The following is a 27,961-nucleotide window of genomic DNA, read 5'->3' on the forward strand; positions in this document are numbered from 1 at the left end:
GGGGGCTGGGGGCAGGACTCCTGGGTCTGAGGGAGGAAGGGCTGGGGGCCTAGATTCCTGGGTCTGAGGGAGGAGGGGCTGGGGGCTGGATTCCTGGGTCTGAGGGAGGAGGGGCTGGGGGGCAGGACTCCTAGGTCTGGGGGAGGATGGCCTGGGGGCCTGATCCTAGGTCTGAGGGAGGAGGGGCTGGGGGCAGGACTCCTGGGTCTGAGGGATGAAGGGCTGGGGGCCTAGATTCCTGGGTCTGAGGGAGGAGGGGCTGGAGTCTGGACTCTTGGGTCTGAGGGAGGGGGGGCTGGGGGCAGGACTCCTGGGTCTGAGGGAGGAGGTGCTGGGGGGGTGTCTGGACTCCTGGGTCTGAGGGAGGAGGGGGCTGGGGGTCTGGACTCCGGGGTCTAAGGGAGGAGGGCCTGGAGACCTAGATTCCTGGGTCCACAGGAAGCAGGATGAGGCCAGGGCCCAAAGGTCTGATCACCAAGAGGGAAGGAAACCAGAAATCTGAGGGTTGCCATGTGGAAGACACAGCAGAATGGTCTGGGCAGAGGAAGCAATTGCTTTCGGGGAAGGCTCATCGGAAGAGATGTCAACACCAAGGTCTCCCTTCCCACCCACCCTGAGCCTGCCCACCGGGGAATTCCAGCAGCTGTCCAGAGGAAGGGAGAGGGGAAGGCAAGTGAGGGCGAGGAGGCCGGGTCAGCAAGGCCCTACATCCAGCAGCGTAAGGACGGAAACTACTCCCAGCACAGAGTCTGACCCGTGGGCCTGGATTCTGAGGTCCCAGAGGAGGTAAGAGCTAAAGGTGGGACCCCAGAGGCTAGAAACAAGTGGATGTGTTCTAAATCTTTTTTTTTTTTTTTAATGTTTATTTTTTGAGAGAGAACACGAGCAGGGGAGGGGCAGAGGGAGAGAGAGAGAAAGAGACAGACCGAGGACCTGAAGTGGCCTCTGAGCTGTGGGCACAGAGCCCGATGTGGGGCTCGAACTCACAAACTGTGAGCTCATGACCTGAGCCGAAGTCCAACTCTTAACCGACTGAGCCGCCAGAGTGCCCCTACAAGCGCGTGTACTCTAGAAGGGACTGGGGGCCTGCATGACTGGGTCTTTGAGGGAGGAAGGGTGGGGAGCGCTGCAGGCTCAGATTGTGGGTCCTGGGAAGGACAAGGGCTGGGCTCTTGGACGGTGAACTGCTGAAAGCTGAAGGAAGGAAGTTGGGGGCCTCTCGAAGCTAACTAAGGTGGTGCCTGCTAGGTTCTGCGTGGGGAAGTGGCAGTTTGGGGGTGAGGTCCCAGAGAAAGTGGTGGTGAGACCGTCAGACTCCTGACCTGACACTGTCCCGCAGCCTCCCGGGCTGGACTTTGGCTCTGCCACAGCACCACCCAGCTCCACGCCCGTCCCCTGCTCCCTTTTCAACCTCTCCCACAGCCCCCAGGCCCAGGACTCGGGAGTGCCAGAGGGAGCAGGTTCAGGACAGGTGAGCGTTCCGGGGAAGCCATGAGGCCAGGCCGGCGGTGGAGGGCTGGCTGGGAGAGGCTGGGAAGCTGGGCTGGGGGAGGCCAGCCTGGAAAAACTGGGAGGTCCGGATGGAAAGACAGTTGTTAAAAGAGGGAAAACGCCTCAGGCTGAGAGCTGGCCTCAGCAGCCCGGACCCTCACCGACTGATTCCGCCTGGGAGCCAATGGGGGCCTCAGAGCCAGGAGGCCACCTTCTGATGCATCTGGACCCTTAGGGCAGGTTCCTCACCGGAGAGAGAGAAAGAGAGAGAAAGAGAGAGGAAGAGAGAAAGAGAGAGGTTCGTGGCTCTCTACTTGCCCTGCAGAGCCCGGCATGTGGGGCTACCTGTCCCTGCTGCCTGCTTTCCTGGCCGTCTGGGCTATCACTGGAGTCTGGACTGTGTGAGTGTTAGAGGCAGGATGACCCCTGGGCCTGCGGGAGGAGGGGGCTGGGAGGTCTGGAGTCCTGGGTCTGAGGGAGGAGGGGGCTGGACTCCTGGTCTGAGGGAGGAGGGGCGGGGGGGGGCGTCTGACTCCTGGGTCTGAGGGAGGAGGTCCTGGGGGCAGGACCCCCGGGTCTTAGGGAGGGGGCCTGGGGGCCTGGACTCCTGGGTCTGAGGGAGGAGGTCCTGGGGGTCTGGACTCCTGGGTCTGAGGGAGGAGGTTCTGGGGGTCAGAACTCCTAGGTCTGAGGGAGGAGGGGCTGGGGACAGGACTCCTGGGTCTGAGGGAGGAGGGCGCTGGGGGGTCTGGACTCCTGGGTCTGAGGGAGGAGGGCGCTGGGGGGTCTGGACTCCTGGGTCTGAGGGAGGAGGGGGCTGGACTCCTGGTCTGAAGGAGGAGGGGCAGGGGAGGGCGTCTCGACTCCGGGGTCTGAGGGAGGAGGTCCTGGGGGTCAGGACTCCTAGGTCTGAGGGAGGAGGTTCTGGGGGTCAGGACTCCTAGGTCTGAGGGAGGAGGGGCTGGGGACAGGACTCCTAGGTCTGAGGGAGGAGGGGCTGGGGACAGGACTCCTGGGTCTGAGGGAGGAGGGGCTGGGGCCTGGACTCCTGGGTCTGAGGGAATAGGGGCTGGGGACCTGATTCCTGGGTCTGAGGGAGGAGGGGCTGGGGGTCTGGACTCCCTCATCTGTGGGAGGAGGGGGCTGGGGGTCTGGACTCCTGGGTCTGAGGGAGGAGGGGCTGGGGGCCTGGACTCCTGGGTCTGAGGGAGGAGGGCGCTGGGGGTCTGGACTCCTGGGTCTGAGGGAATAGGGGCTGGGGGCCTGATTCCTGGGTCTGAGGGAATAGGGGCTGGGGGCTTGATTTCTGGGTCTGAGGGAATAGGGGCTGGGGGCCAGGACTCCTGGGTCTGAGGGAGGAGGGGCTGGGGGCCTGGGCTCCTGGGTCTGAGGGAGGAGGGCGCTGGGGGTCTGGACTCCTGGGTCTGAGGGAATAGGGGCTGGGGGCCTGATTCCTGGGTCTGAGGGAATAGGGGCTGGGGGCCAGGACTCCTGGGTCTGAGGGAGGAGGGGCTGGGGACAGGACTCCTAGGTCTGAGGGAGGAGGGGCTGGGGACAGGACTCCTGGGTCTGAGGGAGGAGGGGCTGGGAGCAGGATCCCAGGGGTGTGAGGGAGGAGGGCGCTGGGGTCTGGACTCCTGGGTCCAAGGGGAGGGAGCTAGAAGTCCCTGTTTCTGTGGGTAACAGAAAGAAAAGGTTTCGTTAAAACCACCTTGATGTGTCCCTGTACTTCAGTTTTGCCCTTGCAGTGGCCAACAGGGCTGTGAACCTCACCGAGGGTTTCCCCTATATCAGGTACTTATGGCGCTGGCAGGGTGGGGGTGGGGGGCTCCGCGGGAGAAGAGGAGGGGGCCTGAGTCTCAGGAGCTCCAGGATGATCCTTCATTTTCCCCAGCCTCTGTGGATCTTACCCCCCTCAGAGCTGCATCTTCAGCCAGCTGCTCAACATGGGAGCTGCTATGGGTAAATATTCTAGCCCTTTCTGTTCGGGCGAGCTCCTCCCAGCCAAGGGGGGGCCCGGCCCCAGCCCCAGCTTCAACGCAGTAGTCCAAGCCCACACGCGCTCCCCCAGATATGGGGGTTAGGCCCCCCCCACCTCTAGATAGCCGGTCTCTCCGCACCCCCTGCCCTAGGAGTCCGGGTCCGGGGCTCCCGCCCACTTCCCTCTCCTCCCAGCCGCCTGGATCTGCATTATCCGTTACCACCAGCTCCGGGACTTGGGGGCCGGAAAGTGGTTTAACCTGCTGATCCTGTGGACCGGACTGCTGTGTGCCCTGGGCACCTCCGTGGTGGGCAATTTCCAGGTGAGACCGGCAGGAGGGTCTGACAGTCCAAGTCTGGGACTACAGCTCCCAGCATCCCCCGGGGCCGCTGGCTTCTTGTTGCGGGGGCTCGTCCGCGCATGGCCTTCTGGGACTTGTATTTCTCTTGTGGCCATCGGGTTGGGGTGGAGGGAGGGGTGAGCTCCTGGGCTCTCAGAATAGAGCTCTGCGTGGGAGGCTCTTGGCTTCGTTATTTCACCGAACTCTAGAAGGCTGGGGTAATTGATTGCCATCCCCTGCCCCTGTCCCCTTTTAATGATATAATTACTCGGAACCACTCATTCTTAGGGTTGCCACAGAGTTGGAGTGTTGGCTCCGTGCGGGGCGCTAGGCTTTTATTGTGTGTGTCTTCATCCATCTCCACAAGAGACCTACATACACCTTTTTTTGGTCAAATCCGACAGAGTTGGTTTTTGTTGTTGTTGTTGTTGTTGTTTTAAAAATTTTTTTCAACGTTTATTTATTTTTGGGACAGAGAGAGACAGAGCATGAACGGGCGAGGGGCAGAGAGAGAGGGAGACACAGAATCGGAAACAGGCTCCAGGCTCTGAGCCATCAGCCCAGAGCCTGATGCGGGGCTCGAACTCCCGGACCGCGAGAGCGTGACCTGGCTGAAGTCGGACGCTTAACCGACTGCGCCACCCAGGCGCCCCGTTGTTGTTTTAATCAGCTGGTCCCTGGAGGTCGGAAATGAACCCAGGGGCGCCTGGGTGGCTCCGTTGGTTAAGCCTCTGACTTCAGCTCAGGTCATGATCTCCCGGTTCACTAGTTGGAGCCCCTGCCCTGGGCTCTGTGCTGACAGCTCAGAGCCTGGAGCCTGCTTCTGTTTCTGTGTCTCTCTCTTTCTCTGCCCCTCCCCCACTCGTTCTCTCTCTCTCTCTCTCTCTCTCTCTCTCTCTCTCTCTCAAAAATAAAAACATTAAAGAAAAGAAATGAACCCAGATTCAGACTCTAGAACCCGCATTCTTCACTGTGAAGTTCAGTAGATAATTGTAGAACAAATAAATGGACAATGGGTTGGAGAAAGCCTATTGATTTATTTTACATTGTTATTTAATTTTACTGTTTTGTCTTGGATTCCAAACCTCTCCAACCTAAAGAAACCACAGGGTGTTCAGATAAGAGGTTGCCTCCTTGGGCTTCTTAATAAAAATTCCCAATCACCTCTGCATAGCATTCATTCACTCATTCATTTATTCCTGGGTTCCTCAACTTTAACTTCTTAAAAATACTATATTGCTCTCCTAAGAAGTCTTTTTTAAAGCTTATTTATTTTGAGGGAGGGTGACAGCAAGTGGGGAGGGGCAGAGAGAGGGAGAGAGAGACAGAATCCCAAGCAGGCTTCCTCACTGTCAGTGCAGAGCCTGACCTGGGGCTTGAACTCATGAACCATGAGATCATGGCCGGAGCCTGAAGTCAGACGTGGGGCTTGAACTCATGAACCAGGAGCCCATGACCTGAGCTGAAGTCAGACATTTAACTGACTGAGCCACCCAGGCGCACCTCCCCTAAGGGACCTTTTAAAGACATTTCCCCTTGGCCAATGCTTTCTCTTATTAAGCCTTTAGTATTTAGAATATATTAAATAACATACCATATATCTGCAAGCCACAAACCATTGTAATAGTTGAGAATTTTTTCATCCTCCAGAAGCAAATTCTTACCTTCTGAGTGGCCATATTAGGCTCCCTGACCCGGGTTAAAAATGAAAGATACACTTCACTGATATTTACTGAGTGTCCGCGATGTGTCGGGCACTGTTTTAGGGACCAAGGCCACAGCAGTGGGCAACAAATTTAAGTGCCTGTCCTCCTCTAACTGACCAAGGCCAACACTCTTTCTTTTATCCTTTTCTTTAATGTTTATTTATATTTGAGAGACAGAGAGAGAGAGAGAGAGAGAGAAGGGGAGGAGCAGATAGAGGGAGACACAGAATCCAAAGCAGGCTCCAGGCTCCGAGCTATCAGCACAGAGCCAGACTCGGGGCTCGAACTCGTGAACTGTGAGATCAGGACCTGAGCCAAAGTTGGATGCTTAGCCGACGGAGCCACCCAGGTGCCCTGGGTGTGGCAGTTTTCCAACACAGTCTACTGGGTGGATCGAGGACCCCTCCCCCCACGTATGTAGCTTCCTCTCCCCTCTTGTCCCTTTTCTCCCAGCAAAAGAACCAGCTGCCCACGCACCTGACAGGGGCCTTCTTCGCCTTCTTCGTGGGCAACCTGTACTTCTGGATGCAGCATTTACTCTTCTGGTGGATGAAGAGCCTGCCCCAGCCTGGGCCTCCCTGGATCGGTCCACTCCGCCTGGGCCTCTGCAGCCTCTGCACCATCCTCATGGTGACCAGTATCCTTACTGGGGGCGGTGGCAGGGCTTGGGGTTTGTCCATTGGGCTGGGTGTGCGACGTGTGGTGCACAGTGCCCTGTCCTGTCTGGGCCTCCGTCTCCTCAGGAGTTTTTATTTAATGTTTGTTTATTTTTGAGAGAGAGAAAGGGAGACAGAGCACAAGCAGGGGAGGGGCAGGGAGGAGGGGGTAACAGAGGGTCCGAAGCAGCAGGCTCTGCGCTAACAGCACGGACTGAGCAGGGATCTGTTAGGGGAGCCTGCCCTGTGCCGTGCATCATGTTGGCTAAGACTGGAAACTGAGGTTCAGAGAGGGGGAGTGTCTTGGCCAAGACCGGTCATGAAGTTCAATGGCAGAGCTCCAGCAGGCTCTCAAGAGCAGCCCGGGTCTCTTCCCAGCTCCACATCCGGTGATGTCATATTAGCAGCTCCAACTGGCCTTGGTGGGAGTATTTACCACACAGAAATTGGCCAATGCTGTAAATCGTGGTCGGTTGTTAACCATTTACCAACATACCTGGCACCCGGTGAAGACTCTACCCAGCCCCGTGCTGAGTCACCTGAGCCCAGATGCCTTCCGCCAGCACGGCCTCTGGGTGGGTGCCTCTGGGTGACTCAGGTGACTCTGGGCACTTCAGTCGCCATATATTAAGATGGACTTGTTTTGATCATAGTAACAGTGGTTATTGATAGGCAAACTGCTCTGAGAGAGGGGAGGCTGCAAATTCACCCTTAAGGACTGATCTCCTTGGGGAGGGTGGAATGGAGGCCAGAAGACTGCTGACGTTGGTTGGAAGAGGCTGGAGGGAAACCAGCTGACATCCTGTGTGGTCTGCCTTAGGGACAAATTGGGCTGCTAATCAGTTTGGCTGCAGGGTCCTTTTTCTGTGGGGCTGGGAGATGGACCATAAAGATGGCCAGCGAGGTGTGATAAGGGCTGGGTGTCTGCAAGGATAGGTCCGAGAACCGACAGATTCTGAACTGGTCTTGCAGAAGGAGCTACTTTGGGCAACACTGCAGGTGCATGTAGAGGGTGGAGAGAGACCAGCTCACAGATGAGGCTGCTGGCAGGGTGGAGATGAGGATCTCCAGTGCTACTGTGAGGCTTGAAAGGCTTGGGTTTCTGCCCAGGGGCAATAGGGAGCCATGGGGAGCTGATGAGCAGGGGAGAAACAAGGTCAGTTCTGGGGGTAACCACCCTGTGTTCGCGCGCTCCCACCTGTTCTTTGCTGTAAGATTCATGGGGTCAGGGGTGACGTCAGCCTTGTTCACAGTCTAAAAATCCTTCAGTGAACGGAATAATGTCTAAACCGATCTAGGGGCAGTGAGGGAGCGCTAGCTTATGTGAGAAGCAAGAAAGTTGTTGCAGGGAGTCGGGCGAGGGGGTGTCCCAGAAAGCGAGATGCCTCTCTGCTAGGCTGAGCTCGGAGTGTGCTTGGGCTGGCAGAAGAAGGTTTTCAGGGGGCGCCTGGCTGGCTCAGTCAGTGGAGCATGTGCCTCTTGCTCTTAGGGTTGTGAGTTCGAGCCCCACACTGGGTGTAGAGTTTACTTGGAAGGAAAGAAGGGAAGAAGGGAGGGAGGGAGGGAGGGAAGAAGAAAAAAAGGTTTTTAGGAACAGGGGACTAAGAAGCTGGAGACAGGACAGGACAGCCCAGGACAGAGGTGGGCAAGACCAACAGCACAAGCCTTGGGGTGACCAGCTGGCCATGAGGAGGGGGAGGGGAGGGGCAGGGGCGAGGGTGATTCCCCAGGGTCCGCTAGGCATGTGAGTGGGTGGCAGGGCTGTCACCAGATGGGGACACCAGGAGGAGGAAGAAGATATTTCAGGGGGTGACTGGGAGGGGCCCTAGGGCTGTGGGTGGTTGGGGAAGAAAGTCGCCAATGTAGCCTGACGCTGGCACCCGGGGTTGGGGGGATCTTTAGGAAACGCTGCCTATTTGAAGGGAGAAGCAACTGGGAGCTGCTTGTCTGGCTGGGCAAGTGGGGAGATGGTGAGGGTGGAGCCTTAATGGCGTCAGGAAAGGCCAAGGATAAGAGAAACTTTGTTCTGCAATGTCGGAAATGCGACAGGAGCAGGAGGAGCCTACAGGCCACAGCCTGAGATAGACACAGAGGTCGGCGGGCATTCACTGCGAGTCTGTCGTGGGAGGGTGCGGGGTCCTCTCTGCTCGGCGTGGCCCTTGACCCCGGCGTGAAGTGGTCATCCTCCACTCCTGGCTGCTGCGCTCGGCCTCCGCCGCCTGCGAGTGGGCCGTGGCCATGCTGCTGTTCACGCTCTTTGGCCTGTTTGCTGTGGACTTCTCCGGCCTGGACGGCTGCACCCTGACTCTCCGGCCGGGCCCCAGCCTCAGCTCTCCACCCGCCTCCCCCCTCTCCCTGCAGATCCCCCTGTGAACGGCAGTCTGCTCGATGTGGTCTGACCCCGGCGCTGCGATCGATCGCGGCCACCCAGGAAGTGAGAGGCCAAGGCCAGCCAGCCATCCCTGCTCAAGGCTATTTATTATTATTATTATTAATTTTTTTTTTTTTTTTTTTTTTTTTGCCGCCGGCGGAATCAGAGACACGGACGCAGGCAGGGTCACGCGAAACCAGAATTCCTTCCGGAGAGCAAATCCGTACAGAAGGTTGTTGAGGGAAGGGGAGAACCGGGGAAGGGGGGGCCCGGGAAGGAGGAGTTGGGGAACACAGGGACAGATGGCCCTCTCCGTCCGGATCTGCTAAGCCACCCCAACCAGCCCCCGTCCCTCCCCCACCCCGCCCCGCAGAGAGATTGATCAATAAATAAAATAATAAATTAATCAATAAATAAAATAGAAACAGCTCCCCCCCCCTCAGTCCCCCCTAGAACCACCCCCCATTGGGCACGGCCCCCTGAGCCCCATCCCTGCGGGGCAAGGCCGGGTTTGTTGTATCTCTCCCCTCCCTACATACTCCTTGGGCCCTATTTACAGATTCACAGTTGGGGGGCAGGGAAGGGGGGTGGAGGGGGCTCCCCTCCTTCCCCGGCCCCCTGGGGTCAGGGCAGAGGAGTCCCGTTGGTGGCCAGGAGCTTCTTGTCCTTAGCGGGGCCTCGGCGGGGAGAGCCGCTCAGCTCTGGGTCTGGGCGGCCAGGCGGGGGCTGCAGGCTTCTGGGTGAGGTACCAGCAGGCCGAGTCTGGGCCCCGTTCTTCTCGTCTGTGGAGGAGGAAGCAGTCTGGCCTCAGTACCCTCACGGCTGCCAACCCCCAAGGAACATGTTCCGGCAGCCGCACGGGGCTGGAAGCCTGGGGAGACGGTTGCCGGGAGGACACATCTGCAGCCGGACCTGGTGATCTCAGGACGGCAGGTCACGCATCCTGGGCACCTCCAAGCTGTGTGACTGTGGGAACTGGGCCAAATGAGTCCCGGTGAGAGCCGGCGGCCCACCCTCAGGAGGCGTCCTCACAGACTCTGGCTAGGACGCTATTCACTAAGGGACAGCCTGTCGCAGCAGCAGCAGCTCAGATTTGAGGATGACAGCCAGAGGTCCCCTTTCCTTCCTCCCAACCCCGGTTGTTAGAGAGGACGCTCCTTGGCAATAGGGCCCGGGGGAGACTACGTGGGCCATTTGGGGGCCTGAACAAACCCGGATGGTAGATTCCCCTTCTCCAGAACACACTTCCAGAACTTCTGGCAGCAGAAAGTTCCACTACGCCCGACAATGAGACTACTCATCCTCTTGGGGACCCCTGGAGGTGCCCTCCCTAGCAACGAGCCTTTCTGGGTCAGGATGGCCAGGTTTCCTGGATGGAGCTCAGGCCCCAGCCTCTCGGAAGCCCCGCCCACAAACCGGAGCCCTGGGGGGGCACTCGTTCAGCAGGGGGTCTCCCCTCCAGCCCACAGGATCAAAGAGGGAGACATTGCAGCCCCCACCCCCCCCCCCACACCTGCCAGGGCCTGCACGGAGGGCTGGTCGTGAGTACTCAGCAGCTGTGCCTGGATGGTCTCCACAACTCGCTTGAACCGACGGCTGGGACCTGGAAGGGGTATGGAGACAGACTGACTTGGGGACCGACTGGGACAAGGAAGGCCCTCCCACCCTGTGAAACCCAGCAAAGGACTCTTCTCTCGGTCTCAACTTCCCCGCCCTGTGTTGGGCATAAAACTAAACTTCGGTCTGCAAAGGGGACTAAGAAAGGTCTGAGTTGAAATAATGATGGGTGCCGTTTTCCACTTAAATAGGTCCTATTCCTTGTTAGTTTCAAGGTGAGGTCATGTAGAGCCAGAAATGCAAGAAAAGAAACGGGAAGTAAAATAAAATCTTAAAATCGAGGAAGTCCTGCGTATTAGTCTTTAAGGGAAAGGAAAAACAACGCGCCGTCATTCATTTCAGTGATGACACCGCAGTGCTCTGGGGAAGCCTGGTTTAGAAACCCCGAGAGCAAGCTCATCTCCCAGCTGTGACACACTAAGACAGCTCACAAGGCTGGGAAACAGGAGCAGCCCTGGTCATTCAAACTCTTGGTTAGCAGGACTCAGGAACCAAGCTGAACCGGAAGCAAGGCACCTCTGTGGTTTTCATCTCCTGTGCCAACTCCCGATTAGTGATGGTGGCCTGAAGTTTCTCAGGCTGCACCTGAGCTCAGCGGGAAGAAGTGCAATGGTCGATTGCTGATGTCTGCTCTGGGTGCAGCAGTGACATTTGACAATGGGCGGGCCATGTCTTTGCCCTTCTGCTGTACTGTCTTAAGGAAGTAGGAAGGGGGCTCTGCACTTCAAGGTCAAGGGCTCGGTTGAGCCCAGCTCTGTCATGGTCTGTAGTGTGACTCTGTCAAGTCTGTTTACCTCTAGAGGACACAGTTTTCTCCTCTGTAAGATGGGTGATTACTAACACCACAAAGGCTGCTGGGAAGCTTCAATGAAATAGTGCAAGGAAAGCATTTGGAACATCATAAATATCCACTAAATGTCAACGAGGAAAGGGGGAAGGAGAGGAGGTAGGGGTCGGAATGAGCAGGGGGCTCACACAGTCAGTCAGCACTAGCTGAGCCCCACCTCCTCCCCCTCGCTCTTGCTGCTCTCGTGGGCCACTATCCTATCTCAGCTGTCTTGAGGATCCCAACACCAGGCTGGAGGCAGTGTAGCTGAGGGAAACTTACCGGAGATGAGAGTAAAGGTGACAGAGTAGATGCCACCACCACCGCTGCCATCCCTTCGTGGGGAAGGCTCTGGGCCCTCTGAGGAGCTGATGTCTACCTGGAATCGGACGGGCTTCTGGAAGACGGATGGGCCGCCACTGGCCTTGTACTCGGCCCTGAAGCTGGTCTGTGACAGCACACTGTGACTCAGGCTGGGGATCTGAGGCAGGAGGGGGACAAAAAGAGGGGGTGATTCCAGTGACCTGATTCCAGGGAATGGAGAGCCAACCCTACAACTACTTCTGCCCAAGGAACTACAAGTTCCATCAGCCACTGGGGCAAAGAATAACAGAAAAGCCATTGGGAGGCCCCACTGCCTGCTGGGACTTGTAGTTTTCTTGTCCAACTATAGGCAGGGTATAAGGGGAATGGCTGAGCAACTGGATCCCCACATAACAGGACCCTCATATCTAGGTGTCAGCCCCAGGCTCCAGAACCACATGACACAAACATCTCCTCCACAAGCACTGCCACATCTGTCTCAAAACCTTTAAGTCCCACTAGCTCCTAGAGCAAAGCACCCCAGGACACAGTAAACCCCTCCCACCTCCCTGCCCCTACAGTGACCAAACCCAACTCTGAATGGAAAGCTACAGGCCCCATGAGCCTTAGGAGGAAGCCAGGCTAGAGCTGGGGGGGGGGGGGGGGGGAATCCCCCAAGGGCTTCTGGGATTTTTGCTGCCCAGGACACACGAAGACCCAGGGCCCTCACCGACAGGAAGGCGTGAACAATGTCCGCTTTGATGCTGCTGAGAGGTTTGTCCTTTAGCACAAGGAATATTTGTTCTTCTTTGTCCAAGGAGATGAAATTCCCAAACCAGGAGCGTTTTGCCAATCTGAGTGAAAGGGGATGGTTGGAGGCGGGTCAGGAGGGGACTAAGGGATTAAATCCCTCCCTCCTTCCTCTCCCTTCCCCGTCAGACTCACTCTGGAGAAGACTCTGGAGTCAAACTGGACATCTCCTCAGCAGTGGGGACTGGGGGATAGGGAGGGGAGAGTATGGTCAGCACTTGTCCGTCATCCTGGTGTCCAGCACGCAGGCTAGCAATCACCTCCAACCAGAGGTTCCAGACCCCAGCGCCCGCCCGCTCACCTCCCAGTAGCTAAACCCCAAATGGCATGCTGACTGATTGTCCTTCCAGGGATGCTGTCCCACCCGTTAGACCACGCCCCCCGAGGGTGGAACTTGCTTGCCATGAGCCAATGGGAAGATGAGCCAGAGCAAGGAAGGGGCGTGTCCTTCAGGGAGGCCCCTCGTCCAGAGATGGATGCCACACCCCCTCTTCCCAATACCTGAATCTTTCCTCCCAAACACATCTTCTCTTCTCCTAGGACGTGGGAATCCAGGCCCCTACCTCTCTCCTCATATTAGGACTCAGGAATCCGTGCCCCCAGCCCCTGCACCCCCAGGGACCCCGTACCCTGCATCTTGCGCCGGTGAAAGCGAGGGGAGCCCAGGAAGCTGTTACGGATGGAGTTGAGACGACTCCTCCAGGCGGCTCCCCCGACACCACCACCGGGGCTTGGGGGTGGCGTTGTTCCCGGCGTCCCGGTGGGGCTGGCCCGGGGTGTGTGCAGGGGCGAATGCAAGGGGGTTCCCCCAGAGGAGCGCGGGGAGCCTGGGGGGCCAGGCAGGGGTGTGGAGCGGGCACTCGGGGGCGGGGGCTGCTCCCCGGCGCCCCCACCCCTGGGGCCTCGAGAAGGCAGCGTCTGCGTTTTGGAAGTCGGGGAGCCCCCGCCCCGAGCCTCATCTCCAGCCCCGGGCTCAGGCGAGAAGGAAAAGACAGGACTCTGCGAAAGAGTGGAGATGGGTGAGATGGCAGACTACAACTCCCAGGAGGCCCTTGGAGCCTCAGTCTCACATGCTCACAGAGGTGGACACTGATGCACGCTGGAACTTGTAGTCCATCATTTCCACCTCCCAAACCACATTGTTAAGGGGACAGGGACTTTTTCTATCATGCTCACTGCTCTAAGACCCAGCACAGTGACTGGTCACGGTAGGGACTCACTTAGCTTTTGTTAAATGAATAAATGAACCTCTGACACACTAAAAACCCAATCCTATTGGAGGTGAAATGCCCAATGTACTAAAATAAAATACTTCATGCAGCCTTAGGTTTTGGTCCTTTTAGGGACAAAAAGGCAATGCCCCAAGACTTCATGGGAATTGTGGTTCTGCCAATCTTTGCTCCAGTGTTTTCACCCCCTTATCCCTTGAGTAATCGGGGACCTGGCCTTACCCTTGGGCTGCTCAGAGGGCTGGAGGACAGACCGGTGGAGGCTCCACTGACACTACGAGACCTGTTTCCAGGAGACATTTTTTTTTTTTTTTTAAATCAGTTGTGTGGGTTTCATAAGGCTCAGATGTCCTCTCCCTTCCACACTCCTTTCAGATGAGGACACGAGGCCCAGAGAGGGGAGATGACTTGTCCCAACAACACAGTACGGTCGAGGGGCAGCTGGGCTAGAACCCTGACCTCCCACCCCCCCCTCACCCGCCAGGACTGTGATCCGCTGGAGGGGCGGGGGCTCCCACCTCTGACTGTGCTGGGCCATTTCCAGGGCCCGCCGGGTAGGCACTGGGGAGCCACCGCCCCCAGCATCCGTGATGCTCAGTACTTCCATGGACTTCCGCTCTGGCCGCCGCTTCCCGTGACGGCTCAGCATAGGGGAATCCACACGTTTCCGAGGTGGGTCTGAGGGCGGAGAGAGTTTCAACCTGATCAAAAGACATGTTCGTCCAGCTGCACATGGCACTCATGCAGATGGGGAAACGGAGGCCCAGAGTGGAGAGTTGTGACAAGGTCACAGGGCAAGTCAGGGGGTCTAAACCCAGAAGCTAAGGGCTTGCAGCCCCCTTCCTCCCACCAGAATCCGGGGTCTGGATTCCCAGCCCTGCCTGCTCACCAACATCATTCCTGGGAGGCAGGTCCTGGTCCTCACAGCTGGGATAGCGCTCCTTCCGATCCAAAAGCAGATAATAGATCATCTTTTCTTGGTTCTCCCTGGCACGCAAGGGGCGTGAGGGGGTAGGAGGAGAATTGGGATCAGAGGTCGGGTCTCCAAGGTCTCACCCCCTCCCCGCAGCTGGGGCTCGGTACACCCAACATCTCTGCCCATGCTTCCATCTTCCTAGGTAGCGGCACGGTTAGTTCCTCTGTGTCGGTGTACATCCTACCCTCACCTTAGTCAGCAATGATAACAGTAGTAGTAATAATAATATCGAAGCACTTACTATTTGCAAGCACTACCCACGTGAGGCACTAAGTCTGCGTCAGCACCTGTTGATACTTCTCAGCATCTTATTTTTTTTTTCCGCTGGCCCTACCGCCCCCTCCTGGTTCCTCGGGGAATAGCTCCACGTGGGACCTTTAAGCCCTGCCCTGTCTAGCGGCCCCGACGCCCGCCCCAGGGAGTCTGCGCGGGTGCGAGGCACAGCTGCGCCCCCTGCTGGCCGTCCGGGGCGCTGCAGCAGCTCGCCGGAGGCAGGCAGGTGGCGCGGGTGTTGAGGGCTAGGGGGCCTTACTCCTCGCTGCGCAGTTCGCGGTGCAGCCGCTCGCGGTCCCTGAAGCAGCCCAGCGAAGCCATGCTCTCCAGGACGTCGGGGTCCAGCTCTCCGTTTGATGGCAGGCTCCGCATGGCCACCCGGCGGCCTGGGGCTGGCTCCAGACAGGGGTCCGGCTCGTGTTTCCCGCCCCTGGGAGACGGAGAAACGTTACAGGGGGCCGGGCATCCGTGATCGAGCCCACTCCACCCTCTCCTGGGAACCCAGAAATCCGAGTCTCCGGCCCCTCCTCCTTGAGGAACCTTGGCATCCCACCCCCTAGCTGGTGCTTGACATTTGCCCCCCTCCCCACGTCCTCCCGGAACCAGGCACCCAGTTCCCCGTACTCACAGGTACCAGGGATGTTTCTGAATTTGCTCCAGCTGTGAAGAGGGTGGGTCGTAGAGAAGCACCAGTGAGGTCGAAAGTTGATAAGGTGGCATTGGGGGTCCCTGACGATGCCCCCTCCTCTCCACCGGGGTCAGGATGACTTTGGTCTCCCCTAGTGGCAACTGAGTGCCTTGACCCACAACTACTGCCTGGGGCATGCATCCTTCCCGCGGTGGGGGACCTTCCCAGCTTGGAGCGGCAGGTTGGGCAGACCCTGGCTCAGTCCACGACACAACCCAACCTCCCCCCCCTCCCCCAGCCAAGCTGACAGGCAGGTCCTGGAAAGCCATCTTTATGAGCCCCCTAGGGATTCTGTCCTCATGACCCACCATCCCCCCTGCCCCCCCCCCCCCAACTCACACTGAGCCTTTTCTCAGGCTCCACTTCGATCATCCCTCTCAGGAGGCTCTGGCAGTCTGGAGGAATGAAGTGGGGCATGTGGAAGACGCCCCTTTTCACCTTCTCCAGCAGCTGGCGGAGATTGTCGTCATCAAAGGGCAGAGCCCCCTGAGTGAGAAATGACAGGACCCCTTACGGAGCTTACCATGTACCAAGTAAGAGCCTAAGTGCTCCACACACGGACACATTTAGTCCTTACCACAGGCTTCGGGAAGCAGGGAACTGTTAGTACCCCACTTTACAGGTGGGGAGACTGAGGCACGGAGTGGTCCAGCAACTCGCCCGGGGCCTCTGAGCTGGTAATGGAGTCAGGCCCCAGTGCTTAAGAGGCTGGGGTTGCATCTTAAGAACAGGTTTCTCCCCAGACCAGTTTCAGATGCGGTCACACTCATTCATTCACTCAACAAAAGGTGAGCATCCATTATGGGTCAGGGATCTAGTAACCGACAAAATGAGCCCTCGCTCTCTGGGACCGTGAGATGCCGGCGAGTGGACGTGCATTAGCTGTGAAGTCATTCATGATGGATTCAGCACCTGATGGTGCCCCTGCTGCCGCCCGGGTTCCGATCTGGCCCCTAGGGCTGGAGCAGGACAAAACCAGATTCCTGTCCTCACGGAGCTTTGTGTAGAACAGTAATTAATAGGCAACGGTTGGTGAATGCGTGGTGGGCGAGGCAAACAACACATGGACGGGAACGTGGGTGATGAGGACACAGAACAAGCAGGCAGCGCGGGACGGGAGCCGGGTGTAGCCAGGGAGTCGAGGAAGGGGTCGCGGGGGAGGTGACGCTGGACCGAGACTCACAGGGGGTGACGGTGCTGTCCCTGGTGTCAGAGGCCTCTGGACAGAGAATGCCGGGTGTTGGGGTTGGGGAGACTGGGAGAGGGCGCCCCTGAATGCTGGTCTAGGGCCAGGAAGCCTGGATGTGACTCTGCTTGTCGGTCTTGTTCGATGTGTCCCTGTGTTTCTTGTTTGCCTGGTACCTGGACCCTCAACTTCCCAGCCTCCAGAACAGTGAGAAGTGCATGTTTGTTGTTTAAGCTGCACGGTCTACTTTTGTTAGAGCAGCCCAAGTGAAGACAGCGGCTTCAGTCAGCTGGGCGGCTCAGTCAGCTGAATATCCAACTTCGGCTCAGGTCATGATCTCACGGGTTTGTGGGTCCAAGCCCCACATCAGGCTTTGTTTATATATATATATATGGCATATAGATAGAACTCATGGGCAACAGCATTATAACTCACACTTGAATGAAGCGTATCTAATGCATACATTTTCCTCGATGAGGGACAAAACAGCCTTCTTGCCCTTAGGAACGCAAGATAGCACTTCAACACTACCCTGAGGACCATTTAAAATCCCCAAGAAAAGGGCACCTGGCTGGCTCAGTCAATGGAGTATGTGGCCCTCGATCTCGGGTTGTGGGTTCGAGTCCCACACTGGGTGTGGAGATTATTTAAAAAAAAATAACATAGGGGCGCTTGAGTGGTTCAGTCGTCTCACTCTTGACTTTGGCTCAGGTCATGATCTCACGGTTCGTGAGTTCAAGCCCTGAGTTGGGCTCTGTGCTGACAGCACAGAGCCTGCTTGGGATTCTCTGTCTCTGTCTCTCTCTCAAAATAAACAAACTTAAAAAAATAATAATATAAAATAAAATCACCAATAAAAAGCACAAAAAAGCAAATATATTGCACTCAATAAACCACAAAAAGCACAGTTGCTTATGAGATGAGCTGAAATAAGGAAATAAATAAATACATAAAAAGCAGAGGGTGGGTTGCCTCGCATGTGGTGGGGACTCCAATTTTTCTCTGCTCTGTGCACATCTGAGAATGACCTCAAAAGCACCCAGAGTGTTGATTTTGAGGTCATGGATAAACTGCGGTGAATGGGCAACTTTGCAATACAGAATCCGTAAGTCGTGACAATCATCTGTAATAATAATAGTAATGAAGTATGAGTACTAGTAACTACCGAACACCGCCTAGAACGCTGAGCATACGACACGCTATCGAAACCCTCGCAATTCCAGGTACCCTAACCGTCGCCACTGGGCGGGTGAGGAAAGGGGCCTGGAGAGGGACGGTGATTTGCTCGTTCAAGGTGACGGAGCGGGGGTTTGAACTCAGCTGGATGGGCTCCCGCACTGCCAGCTGCAGAGGGGCTGAGGCCTGTAGTGTTGGAGCCTGCCTCTCGGGCGCCTCTCCAGCTTCCCCGGGGGGCCCCGGGCCCCGGGGCGCCCACTCGGCCTCGTTGGTCACATAGGCTAGTGTCACGGAGCCTCCCTGGTCACATAGGCTAGTGCTTATGATGCCAAACACTGATCCCAGACCTGCCACTTCTCAGCAGTGTGCGCCGGTCACTTCTCTCCGGGGCTGTTGGGAGAGGTCTGGAGGATAACGTGCCTGTAACAGTGCCTCGCATGGAGTGCACCACTAATTCGTCTACACCACACGTGTTCCTGAGGGCCGACCGTGTGCCAACTCGGGTCCCACTTGCGAGCCCACGAAATAAGACACACAAAGACAAAAGCCCTGACTTCTGGGAGCTGATGATCTAGAAGGGAAGGGAGACGCCCCCTCAAGGAACCGAACGACTAAACGCACGATGGCAACCGAGAGTCGCCGGGAAGCCCAGAGCCTACCCTGGAGGATCCGACCTCGTGGGGCGTGGGGGACAGGGGAGGCTTCCTGGAGAAGTGGCAGTTGAATTGAAGCAGAAAGAAAGTCTAAGGGGGCACCTGGGTGGCTCGGTCGGTTAAGCAGCCGACTTCGGCTCAGGTCATGATCAAGAGGTTCGTGAGTTCGAGTCCCGTGTTGGACACCGGACTGGAGGTGTGGAGCCTACTTGGGATTCTCTCTCTCCCTCTCTCTCCTCTCTGTCTCTCAAAATAAATAAACAGCACCACCAAAAAAGTCTAGGTGTAACCTAGCTGAGCAACGGGACTGGTAGGGGTGGGAGAGCGTTCTGGGCAGAGAAGCGCAGGTGTGGAGGCGAGGCGGGAAGAGCCGGGCTGACCGTACAAGTTACTGTCATATTGCAGTGCCCTAGCACAGCCACCGTCCCGAGCCGTCCAAGGGCTCCCGGCTGCCCCGTCCTTTTCTGGGACATCTGGATTAGCTCACCATTGTGTGACTGAATGGTTAGCTCTGGGCACAGAGGGGGGTGCTCCAGGATCTTGGTCTGCTGGCTAATACCTCCCACCTTCCCGATCTCAGTGAAATAGTCAGTACCCCTGAGGGGAGGATGGAACTTGATGTTCTGCGCTCTAGGTTGTCCCAGAATGGGGCAGGAGAGGTGAGGGGCACCTTACCACAAGCAGGGCAAAGAGAATGACTCCACAGCTCCACATGTCTGCTCGGCGGCCGTCATATTTCTCCCCCTGCAAAGGAGGACCAGCTGTGACATCGTCTCTCCACCACGTTCCTTCCACTCCTCCCGCCTCTCCACCCGCTCACTCACCTTAATCACCTCCGGACACGCATAGTGGGGGGACCTGAGGGAGAGAGGCAGTGTGAGCCTCTGGCCGGCTTCTCACCCCCTCCCTGGGACTACAGGGGCCAGGCCCCCACTCACCCACAGCTGGTCTCCAGGAGGCTGTCCCCCACCTGCAGGGACGCCATGCCAAAGTCCGCGATGCGGATGTTGTTTTTCTCATCCAAAAGTAGGTTCTCGGGCTTCAGGTCTCTGTGGCTGAGACAGGCAGGCAGGTGGCGCTCAGATCTCTGCCCTCCTCCTGGGGGCCGAGGCCCAGTTCGCTATCTCTCAGAGGGGGAGACTTCTGCAAAGTCTTATGGACAATTTCAAACACGCTCCAAAGTAGTGAGAAGATACAAGGAAGCCCCGTGCACCTGCCCGCCGCCCCCCCCCCCCATTATCAACTCAGGGCAAATCTTCTCTCGCCTATACCCCTACGTACTGTTTCCTTCCTCCGCTGGATTTTTTTTTTAAGTTTATTTTGTTTATTTTTGAGGGGGGGAGGGGGAGGGGCAGAGAGAGAGGGAGAGAGAGAGAATCCCAAGCTGTCAGTGCAGAGCCCGATGCAGGGCTCAATCCCACGAACCGTGAGATCATGACCTGAGCCGACATTAAGAGTCGGACGCTTGTCCAGCTGAGCCACCCAGGCGCCCCTTCACTGGAGACGCCACACAGCATATCATTTTATCTGCAAATGCTTGACTATGTATGAAGTGAGATATTTTGAAGTAAGAAGAGTTAACGTTGAGCTACTGAAATACTTCCGTGCTGAACAATAAAAACATTGCCACCCCAAGCCAGTCACTGGTCCCTCGTGAGACACCTGCCCTCTCCCCTGGAGCAAAATCCTTCAAGTTTTAAGAGCTAATGTCTGGGAGGAGATGGGGCCTGAGGACTCTAGAGTTTCGGTCGGAAGCAGTCAGCTCAGTAACTGGGTCATACTTGTTCAGTATGTTGACTATTGCCCCCTAGAGGCCAGTGTTTTTAATGTCAGGGTTTTGACAGGGTCCGGTCGATAGGGAGGTGTTGACAATTTAAACAGGCTGCCTTTTCATTTCCAAGCTCTACCCCCAACTCTGAGCCCCTCCACCCTGATACCCACCCCAATTCCAATCCCCGCCCCAGAGAGGGAGGTGTGCAAACAAAAGAGGCTGAAAGACAAAGGAAGGCATCCATTTGCACCTCAATGAATCATTAAAATGTTGCATATTTAATATCCTGTTTTGAGAGCGGAAGAGAGGACAGGACGATCTTTTCACATGGACATTCACAAGCCAAAGCACGAACCTCAACCCTTACTTCAAGTCATAGACAAAAATTAATTTGACATGGATCCCAGGACTAAATGCAAGAGCTAAAACTATATAACTTCTCGAAGAAAATGTAGGAGGAAGCCTTAGGGACCTTGAGCTGGGCAAAGATTTATAGATAGGACAGAACAAGCATAAACTGTAAAAAAAAAAAAAAAGACAAAATTGGATTTACCAGAATTTAAAGCTTTTGCTTTTCACAAGACATTGCTATAAAAACGCAAAAGAGGGGAACCTGGCTGACTCAGTCGGAAGAGCGAACACGTGGCTCTTGATCTCAGGGTCATGAGTTTGAGCCCCAAGCTGGGTGCAGAGATTACTTTGTTAAATAAAAAAAAAAAAACCTTAAAAAATATATTAATAATGCAAAATCATGTCACAGACTGAGAAAATAATACTCAAAAAATATACAGTTGATAACAGATTTGTCCTTAGGGGTGTCTCAGCTCAGGTCACGATCTCATGGTTGGTGAGATCAAGGCTCGAGTCGGGCTCTGTGCTGACAGTGTGGAGCCTACTTGGGATATTCTCTTTCTCTCTTTCTCTCTCTCTCTCTCTCTCTCTCTCTCTCTCTCTCTCTCTCCCCTCTCTGCCCCTCCCCCTCTCATACTCAAGCACCTTCTCTCTCAAAATAAATGCATAAATAAACGTTTACAAAAAAAGATCTGTCCTTAGAATAAATAACTCTTAAGAGTTATTCCTAGAGCTACCTCTCGTTTCTAGAATAACGGAGTCTTACAACTCAATAATCAAAAGATAACTCAATAAGAAATGGGCAAAGGGTCTGAACAGACATTTTTCCCAAGGAACATAAACAAATGGCCAATAAGCACATGAACAGATGTGCTACATCATTAGTCATGAGGGAACTGCAGATCAAAACCACAATGAGATACCACTCCATATCCACTAGCATACGGCTATAACCAAAAAGTCAAACAGTAATGGGCCGCCTGGGTGGCTCAGTCGGTTAAGCGTCCAGCTCTGGGTTTCGGCTCAGGTCACAGTCTCATGGTTCGGTCTCATGGTTTGTGGGATCGAGCCCTGGGTCGGGGTCTGCACTGACAGTGTGGAGCCTGCTTGCGATTCTCTCTCTCTCTCTCTCTCTCTCTCTCTCTCTCTCTCTCTCTCCCTCCCTCTCTGTCCCTCCCCTGCTTGTCCTCTCTCTCTCTCTCAAAATAAATAAGCTTAAAAAAAAGGTCAAATAGTAGCAAATGTTGGCAAGGAGGTACAGAGACTGGAACCATCATGGACTGCTGGTGGGGCGGAGGGTGTGTTAAAGGGCGCAGCCGCTTTGGAAAATCATCTGGTACTTCCTCAAAAGGCCAAGCAGAGTTCCCATATGACCAGACAGTTCAACCCCCGGGTACGTACCTGAGAACCGAAAACACGGGCACACACAAAACTAGCACGTGAATATTCACATGTCCCTATTATTTATAATGGCCAAAAAGGAGAAACAGGGGTGCCTGGGTGGCTCAGTCGGTTTAGTGTCCGACTTCGGCTCAGATCATGATCTCATGGTTTGTGGGTTCGAGTCCTGCGTCAGGCTCTGTGCTGACAGCTCAGAGCCTGGCTCCTGCTTCCTTTTCTGTGTCTCCCCCTCTCTCTCTGCCCCTCCCCTGCTCACGCCCTGTCTCCCTCTCCCTCTCGAAAATAATCAACATTTAAAAATGGAGAAACAACTAAAGTGTCCATCAACTGTCAAATGGATAAACAAGATAAGGCATATCCACGTGATGGAATATTTATCAGCCACAAAAAGGAACGAAGTACTGACAAGCTACAACATGGACGAACCCCGAAAACATTTTGCTCCGTGAAAGAAACCAGACACAGACGGCCACGTGCAGTATGAGTGCGTCTGTACGAAATGGCCAGAATGCGCCAATCCGTGGAGACACAAAGCAGACTGGTGGTTGTCAGAGGCTGCGGGCAGGGGCGGTGGATGGGTGACGGCTTAATGGGTACGAGGTGATGATGTTGGGGGTGATGAAAATGTTCCAAAATTACATAGCAGCAACGCACAGCACTGACTATACTACAAACCACCGAATTGTGTACTTTAAAGGGGCGAATTTTATGATACGTGAGTTATAGCTCAGTTTTTTTTTAAAGGGATAAAGATTTATGTCGGGGCCGCACCACACTGGCTTCCCCTCAGCTGCCATGTGCTTCCAGGGCCTGCCTCGTGGGCAGCGCTCCTCCCGGCCTCCCCTCACGCTGCCCCCTCACCAGATGGAGTAGCTATGGCAGAAGTCCAGCGCCGATACTATCTGGCGGAAGAACTTCCGGGCCTCCTTGGGTGTCAGTCTCCCCTTCTTTACCAGGTAGTCAAACAGCTCACCTCCAGAGACGTGCTCTAGAACCAGGTACCTGGGGGACGTGGAGGGGGCAGAGGGCTGGAAGGGGCATGTGGAGGACCAAAGAGCCTGGTCTTCCTCTTTCAAAAGCCCTTGGACCCCAGCACAAGACCTCAATCCCCCTGGCCCCTGACAGCAGAGAACCCCAATTCCCATGAGTCCCTGGGAGGGGAGAGACTCCAATTCCCATGAGTCTCCGGGAGGGGGTGGGACTCCAATTCCCATAAGTCCCCGGGGGGGGGGGGGAGAGATTCCAATTCCCATGAGTTGCTGGGAGGGGGAGAGACTCCAATTCCCATGAATCCCTGGGAGGAGGAGACTCCAATTCCCATGAGTCCCCCGGGGGGAGGAGGAGACTCCAGTTTCAATGAGCCCCTGGGCAAAAGAGACTCCAATACCCCTCAGCCTTTGGGAATCCAAAACTCAATTCCAGAATCCTATGTCAACTTTAGGAGTATAGTACTTTGACTCCTAGTTATTTCAGGAGATAAGGCAACCCTGTTAGCACCTGGAGGACAGAAACACCCCAATTCTCACAAGACCCTGGGAAATAAAGACACCTCCCTCCCTCCCATTAGCTTCTGGAAAGCCAAGCCCCTCATTCTTATAAGCCTCTGGGATGAAGAAACTCGAATTCTCAATAATGCCTGGCAATAAATGATTGTAGTGTGCACCAATCTAAGTCAAAGTCTGTGAGGTAAAAGACTACAACTCCCATAAGCTCTAAAGGGGTTTAAAACTCCCAACTCCCATAAGCCTCTGGGACATAGACTCCTAATTCCCATCAGCCACTGGATCCTTAAGACTCCAAATCCCATCAGGCTCCAGGAGGTTAAAACTCTGATTCCCATCAACCACTGGAAACAAAGGCTCAATTTCTTGGAAGGCTGATAATCCTCTGTGAAGCCCAAACTCCCATGGGCCCCCCCTCTCCCTACCTAGGTGGTGGGGTGGGAGTGACATCTCCACCAGCTGGTGACAAAGCCCCTCCCTGCTGCCACACCTGGGGAAGCCTGAAGATTACAATTCCCATGAGCACGTGGGGCCCAGCAGCGTACTGCCTGGGGAAACCAGCCCCAGCATCTGATGGGTATTGGAGACAGTTCATCCTGAGGACTGCATGGTGGGGGCGGGGGTCTGTCCCCTCTCCTGCTGCCCAGCCCAGCTGTCCCTTGGGTCACCAGAGTCCAGACAAAGGCCTATTGTCTGTACCCTGGACAGCTGGACTCCACTCCCATGTTCCTGGGGGGTAATCAACTTTGAGATACAGACTAGGAAATCGTTAAGACAGCCGTTGTTGGGGTGTCCATCGTAGCACCCAGAGTTATGTGCGGGGAAGGGGGGGTTCCAATGCTCCAGAGTGGGGGTTTAGGAAGAGGCAGGATTCACTGAGCCTTAGGCTTTGTTAAGCCCTGTTGCCTCAGCAGATGGAACTGGGGTGGGGAGCTGCTCTTAACAAGGTGGATCTCCTTGAGGACATCCAGGTTATCTAGTAGAGAGTGTTCCCTGTAGTGCAGGGTGGGGGGGTACCGGGGCTGGGGAAGAAGGGGCAGGATGGGCCTCTGTCCCCCCACTCAGGACGGCTCACGCTTAGCTGTCCTGTTGCTGAGGCACATTTGGTCCTTAGCGTCAGGCCAGGTCAGGCCAGTCAGCCTGGGAACAGGAGGATTATGTGCGAGCATGCATGTGTGTGTGTGTGTGTGTGTGTGTGTGTGTGTGTGTGTGTGTGTGTGTGTTCTGTGCAGTAGGGAAGGGACTGACTGGGCCTTCAGAGGCCCAGCCAGGAGAGCTTAAGTTTCCACAGGCCTCTTCAGGCCTTCTTTCCAGAAAGGTCCCACCCTAGGAACTTGGAGTGGGGGGTGCATAGGGGGGCTGGGTGTCTATAAATACCTACAAATATTTCTTGTTCTCGTAGACATCATGCAGCTTGAGGACGTGTGGGTGTTCGATGAGCTTCAGGATGGCGATCTCCCTCTCCACCTGGGGGACGGCAGGGCGCACAGAAATGGAGGTCAGCATGGCCTCCCGCCCTCCCCTCAGCCCCAGTGGGACGCCCTCCCTCAGCACACACACACCTTCATCAGCACCGACTCGGACAGCTTCTCTCGGTTCACGATCTTGATGGCAACCTTCTGGCCCGTGATGCAGTGGACCCCGAGTTTAACCAGCCCTGGGGAAGCAGGATTGAAAATGTGGAGTGTGTTCAGAGAGCACTCTCACGGCCTCTGGCTCCTCAGTCCTCCTTGCCACCCCCTTTTCCTGCTGGCTGCAGTGGCCTGAATCACCCTGACCTGAGTCCCTGAGGGCTCTGACAGCTGTCATTCCCACAAAACGCACTCTTCTTCCTGCTGCCCATAGACATTGACATTCTGTTCTGTCCATTCTTCTTTTTTTTCTCCCCCTTAAGCCATCTCTACATCCAACGTGGGGCTCGAACTCACAATCCCGAGATCAAGAGTCGCACGGCCCACTGACTGCGCCAGCCAGGTGCCCCTGTTTTGTCCCTTTTGCTTGTCCACCACCTCCACAGCCGACCCTGGTTCTCACCCCATTCTCTGTCCTTCTGACGTGCCCCCTGAAGTCCGTCTCTCCACAGAATCTCTCCTCACTGTGTCTCCATAGCTTTGTCTCCCCTGCTGCCTCCTTCAACCTCTCTCTCCCTCTAAACCCATCTTTTCCTTGAATTCTGCCCTTCAATCATCTGGAGACTCCAGGTCTCCCAGGGAATATAATATACTTTCACGTTTGCCCCCTTCCCAGACCATTCTCCTCCACCTCCTTCCAAACCCTGACCTTTTTTTAATCCTCTTTTTGGATCTCCTTTTAATACCAGCTGTAGCTGGGAGCATGCAAGAGTACGCCCACTCCCCAGGGGTAAGCCCCAAAGCCACTGACCCTGGAGTCTGGGTCCCCAGCCCCTCCTCCCTCAGACCCACCCAGCTCCTCCTCCCTCAGACCCAGGAGTCCTGCCCCAGCCCCCTCCTACCTCAGATCCAGGAGTCCAGACCCCTAGCCCCTCCTCCCTCAGACCCAGGAGTCCAGGCCCCCAGCCCCTCCTCCCTCAGACCCACCCAGCTCCTCTTCCCTCAGACCCAGGAGTCCTGCCCCCAGCCCCCTCCTACCTCAGATCCAGGAGTCCAGACCCCTAGCCCCTCCTCCCTCAGACCCACCCAGCTCCTCTTCCCTCAGACCCAAGAGTCCAGACCCCCAGCCCTCCTCCCTCAGACCCTGGAGTCCAGACCCCAGCCCTCTTCCCTCAGACCCTGGAGTCCAGACCCCAGCCCCCTCCTCCCTCAGAGACTAGACTCCCAGCCCCTCCTCCCTCAGACCCAGGAGTCCTGCCCCAGCCCCTTCCTACCTCAGATCCAGGAGTCCAGGCCCTCAACCCCTCCTCCCTTAGACCCAGGAGTCCTGCCCCCAGCCCCTCCTCCCTCAGACCCAGGAGTCCTGCCCCAGCCCCCTCCTACATCAGATCCAGGAGTCCAGACCCCCAGCCCCCTCCTCCCTCAGACCCTGGAGTCCAGACCCCAGCCCCCTCCTCCCTCAGACCCAGGAGTCCTGCCCCCAGCCCCTCCTCCCTCAAACCCACCCAGCTCCTCTTCCCTCAGACCCAGGAGTCCTGCCCCCAGCCCCTCCTCCCTCAGACCCAGCAGTCCAAGACCATGTCCCCTTCCTCCCCCATAACTCAGAAATTCAGGTCAGTGACACCTTCACACTCTTACCACTAGGCTCTTGGGGTCTGAGCCTCTACTTCCCTCATGCCCCGGCCCTCAGCTTCACAGAGACCCTGGGCCCACCGCTGCCTAGGACACAGGTGTGCAGCTCCTGCCTCACAACCCCCTACCCTCCACCTGGCAAGAAAGAGGCTACAGCTGGGGCCAGTGTTTAGCAACAGCAAAGGATGCCCTCCCCCCCCCCCCCATTCCACAACCACTCCTGGGAGCTATGCTCTTGGATCCACCTTTCTACCTCTCCGTCCTGTTGCCCACACTGAGCCAGCATGCCAGAGAAGGGGGAGCAGGCTGCAGGCCCCATCACCCTAGCCTCACCGCTGGTCACCCAGACAGCCTGCCAGGAGAGCGTGAGGCCCTCCGGATCCAGAGCGGTGCAGAGGGAAGCGGCTGTCCAGGGCGCACCCCCATCCCGCGGCCGGACTGCAGCAAGGACCTCGGCTCCCGTTGCCGGCTGGTCCGCTGCTGCAGGCCGGCCTCCCTTCCCCACCTGGAGCCCCTCCAACCTCTGCCCACCATGAGGTGGGAGCCTTTGGGCCCCGCACCTCACCCCCCCCCCCCGGAGTCCAAGCCCCCAGCCCCCTCCATCCTGGGGACCCAGCAGACTGGAGCCCAAGTGCCCTCTCTGTGAGGGACCCTCACAGAGGGCGATCAGCCCCTGCCCTTTGAATACCCAGGAGTCCCGCCCTCTGCCCCCCAGCTCTTCTGCCCCCGCCCTAGGTGTCCCCTCCCCTGGCTCACCTGTCTGTCCTTTGCCCAGCGTCTTCTCCAGCCGATAGGGGCCCACATATTGGGCGTGCTGGGGTGGGTGTGGGTGTGGGTGCGGGAGGTGGTAGGCGGGGGAGCCCCCGCCCCCCTCCTTGCCCCCGGACGACATGGTGCCCTTGGTCCCGGCCCGACCGGCCCCCCGGCCGCCCCCCCGGCGGCAGGTCGCCCCGTCCCTCCGGTGGGGGCCGGCGACAGCTCCGTCCCGGCCCCCCCGGCTGCTCCCCACCTCTCCGGGGGTCCCCAGGGGGCTGGGCTGGGCCCCCCCCAATCGGCGGGCCGCGGAGCTGGGGGAGGGGGGGCTGGCCCGGGGGGGTCAGGCCCCGGGAGTCAGCATGGCCCGGGGGGGGCTGAGCGGCCCCCCCTCCCCAGCCCGTCCCTGGCCGGCCCCCCCCTTCCTGCGCCTCCCCCCGCCGGGGGGGTCTGAGGTGCGGGCCGGCGGATGCTGCAGGCCGAGGTCCCCCCCGCCCCCCCACGCGCCCTCTCTCCTCCGCCTCCTCCTCCTCTCCGCCTCCCCCCGCCACCTCGTCCTTTCTCTCCGGCACGCTGACATCACCATCCGGGGACTCCGGGCCCTTCCCCAAAGTTAACCCTTTCGGAGGGGGGAGGGGGAGCGGGGGCAGGGGGCGGGCCTGGGAGCCGGAGGGACAGAGAGGAGGGATGCAGGGATG

At 56.9% G+C, this 27,961-nt stretch overlaps 2 protein-coding genes across 9 annotated transcripts; one reads left to right on the forward strand and one right to left on the reverse strand.

Moving 5' to 3' along the window:
• Positions 1-357: 357 nt before the first annotated feature.
• Positions 358-10,443, forward strand: TMEM150B (transmembrane protein 150B). 7 transcript variants are annotated; one of them, XR_006590510.1, is made up of 9 exons: positions 359-786; positions 1,340-1,471; positions 1,732-1,892; positions 3,240-3,285; positions 3,386-3,453; positions 3,667-3,794; positions 5,972-6,155; positions 8,351-8,608; positions 8,712-10,443. XR_006590510.1 is itself a non-coding variant. In XM_045046417.1 (8 exons), the coding sequence occupies exons 1-8, from the start codon at positions 530-532 to the stop codon at positions 8,545-8,547; spliced, it is 1,116 nt and encodes a 371-aa protein (XP_044902352.1). In that variant the 5' UTR covers positions 358-529; the 3' UTR covers positions 8,548-10,443. The 7 variants fall into 7 exon arrangements, 6 of the variants coding, with proteins under 6 accessions (XP_044902352.1, XP_044902350.1, XP_044902351.1 ...); XM_045046417.1 differs by having other exon boundaries at positions 358-786; positions 3,411-3,453; positions 3,699-3,794; positions 8,351-10,443; XM_045046415.1 differs by having other exon boundaries at positions 8,351-10,443.
• On the reverse strand, positions 9,070-27,558 carry BRSK1 (BR serine/threonine kinase 1). Of its 2 annotated transcripts, XM_023245994.2 has the most exons (19): positions 27,267-27,558; positions 24,870-24,964; positions 24,689-24,774; positions 22,667-22,807; positions 19,221-19,337; positions 19,107-19,140; positions 18,958-19,026; positions 15,607-15,753; positions 15,208-15,239; positions 14,839-15,009; positions 14,220-14,317; positions 13,849-14,008; positions 13,553-13,613; positions 12,731-13,100; positions 12,237-12,285; positions 12,022-12,145; positions 11,271-11,469; positions 10,059-10,148; positions 9,070-9,327 (listed from the first exon to the last, which is right to left on the reverse strand). In XM_023245994.2, exons 1-19 carry the CDS (start codon positions 27,400-27,402, stop codon positions 9,170-9,172), a joined length of 2,337 nt encoding a protein of 778 aa, XP_023101762.1. In that variant the 5' UTR covers positions 27,403-27,558; the 3' UTR covers positions 9,070-9,169. The 2 variants fall into 2 exon arrangements, with proteins under 2 accessions (XP_023101762.1, XP_023101763.1); XM_023245995.2 differs by lacking the exon at positions 27,267-27,558 and having other exon boundaries at positions 24,685-24,774.
• Between the last annotated feature and the right edge of the window lie 403 nt (positions 27,559-27,961).

The sequence above is a fragment of the Felis catus genome, chromosome E2 (assembly GCF_018350175.1).
Source record: "Felis catus isolate Fca126 chromosome E2, F.catus_Fca126_mat1.0, whole genome shotgun sequence".
Lineage (NCBI taxonomy): Eukaryota > Metazoa > Chordata > Mammalia > Carnivora > Felidae > Felis > Felis catus.

What these genes read in the sequence shown, in the direction of transcription:
- TMEM150B (XM_045046415.1), top strand. Translation starts at nt 530, where the DNA reads ATGGTCTGGGCAGAGGAAGCAATTGCTTTCGGGGAAGGCTCATCGGAA. An exon ending in ATTCTGAGGTCCCAGAGGAG is followed by an intron (nt 787 to 1,339) that starts GTAAGAGCTAAA and finishes ACTGTCCCGCAG; the next exon opens with CCTCCCGGGCTGGACTTTGG. An exon ending in CACCATCCTCATGGTGACCA is followed by an intron (nt 6,156 to 8,350) that starts GTATCCTTACTG and finishes CCCGGCGTGAAG; the next exon opens with TGGTCATCCTCCACTCCTGG.
- BRSK1 (XM_023245994.2), bottom strand. Translation starts at nt 27,402, where the DNA reads ATGTCGTCCGGGGGCAAGGAGGGGGGCGGGGGCTCCCCCGCCTACCAC. An exon ending in CCGAGTCGGTGCTGATGAAG is followed by an intron (nt 24,775 to 24,869) that starts GTGTGTGTGTGC and finishes GCCGTCCCCCAG; the next exon opens with GTGGAGAGGGAGATCGCCAT. An exon ending in TTCTCTTTGCCCTGCTTGTG is followed by an intron (nt 15,754 to 18,957) that starts GTAAGGTGCCCC and finishes TTTCTCACTCAG; the next exon opens with GGGGCTCTGCCCTTTGATGA.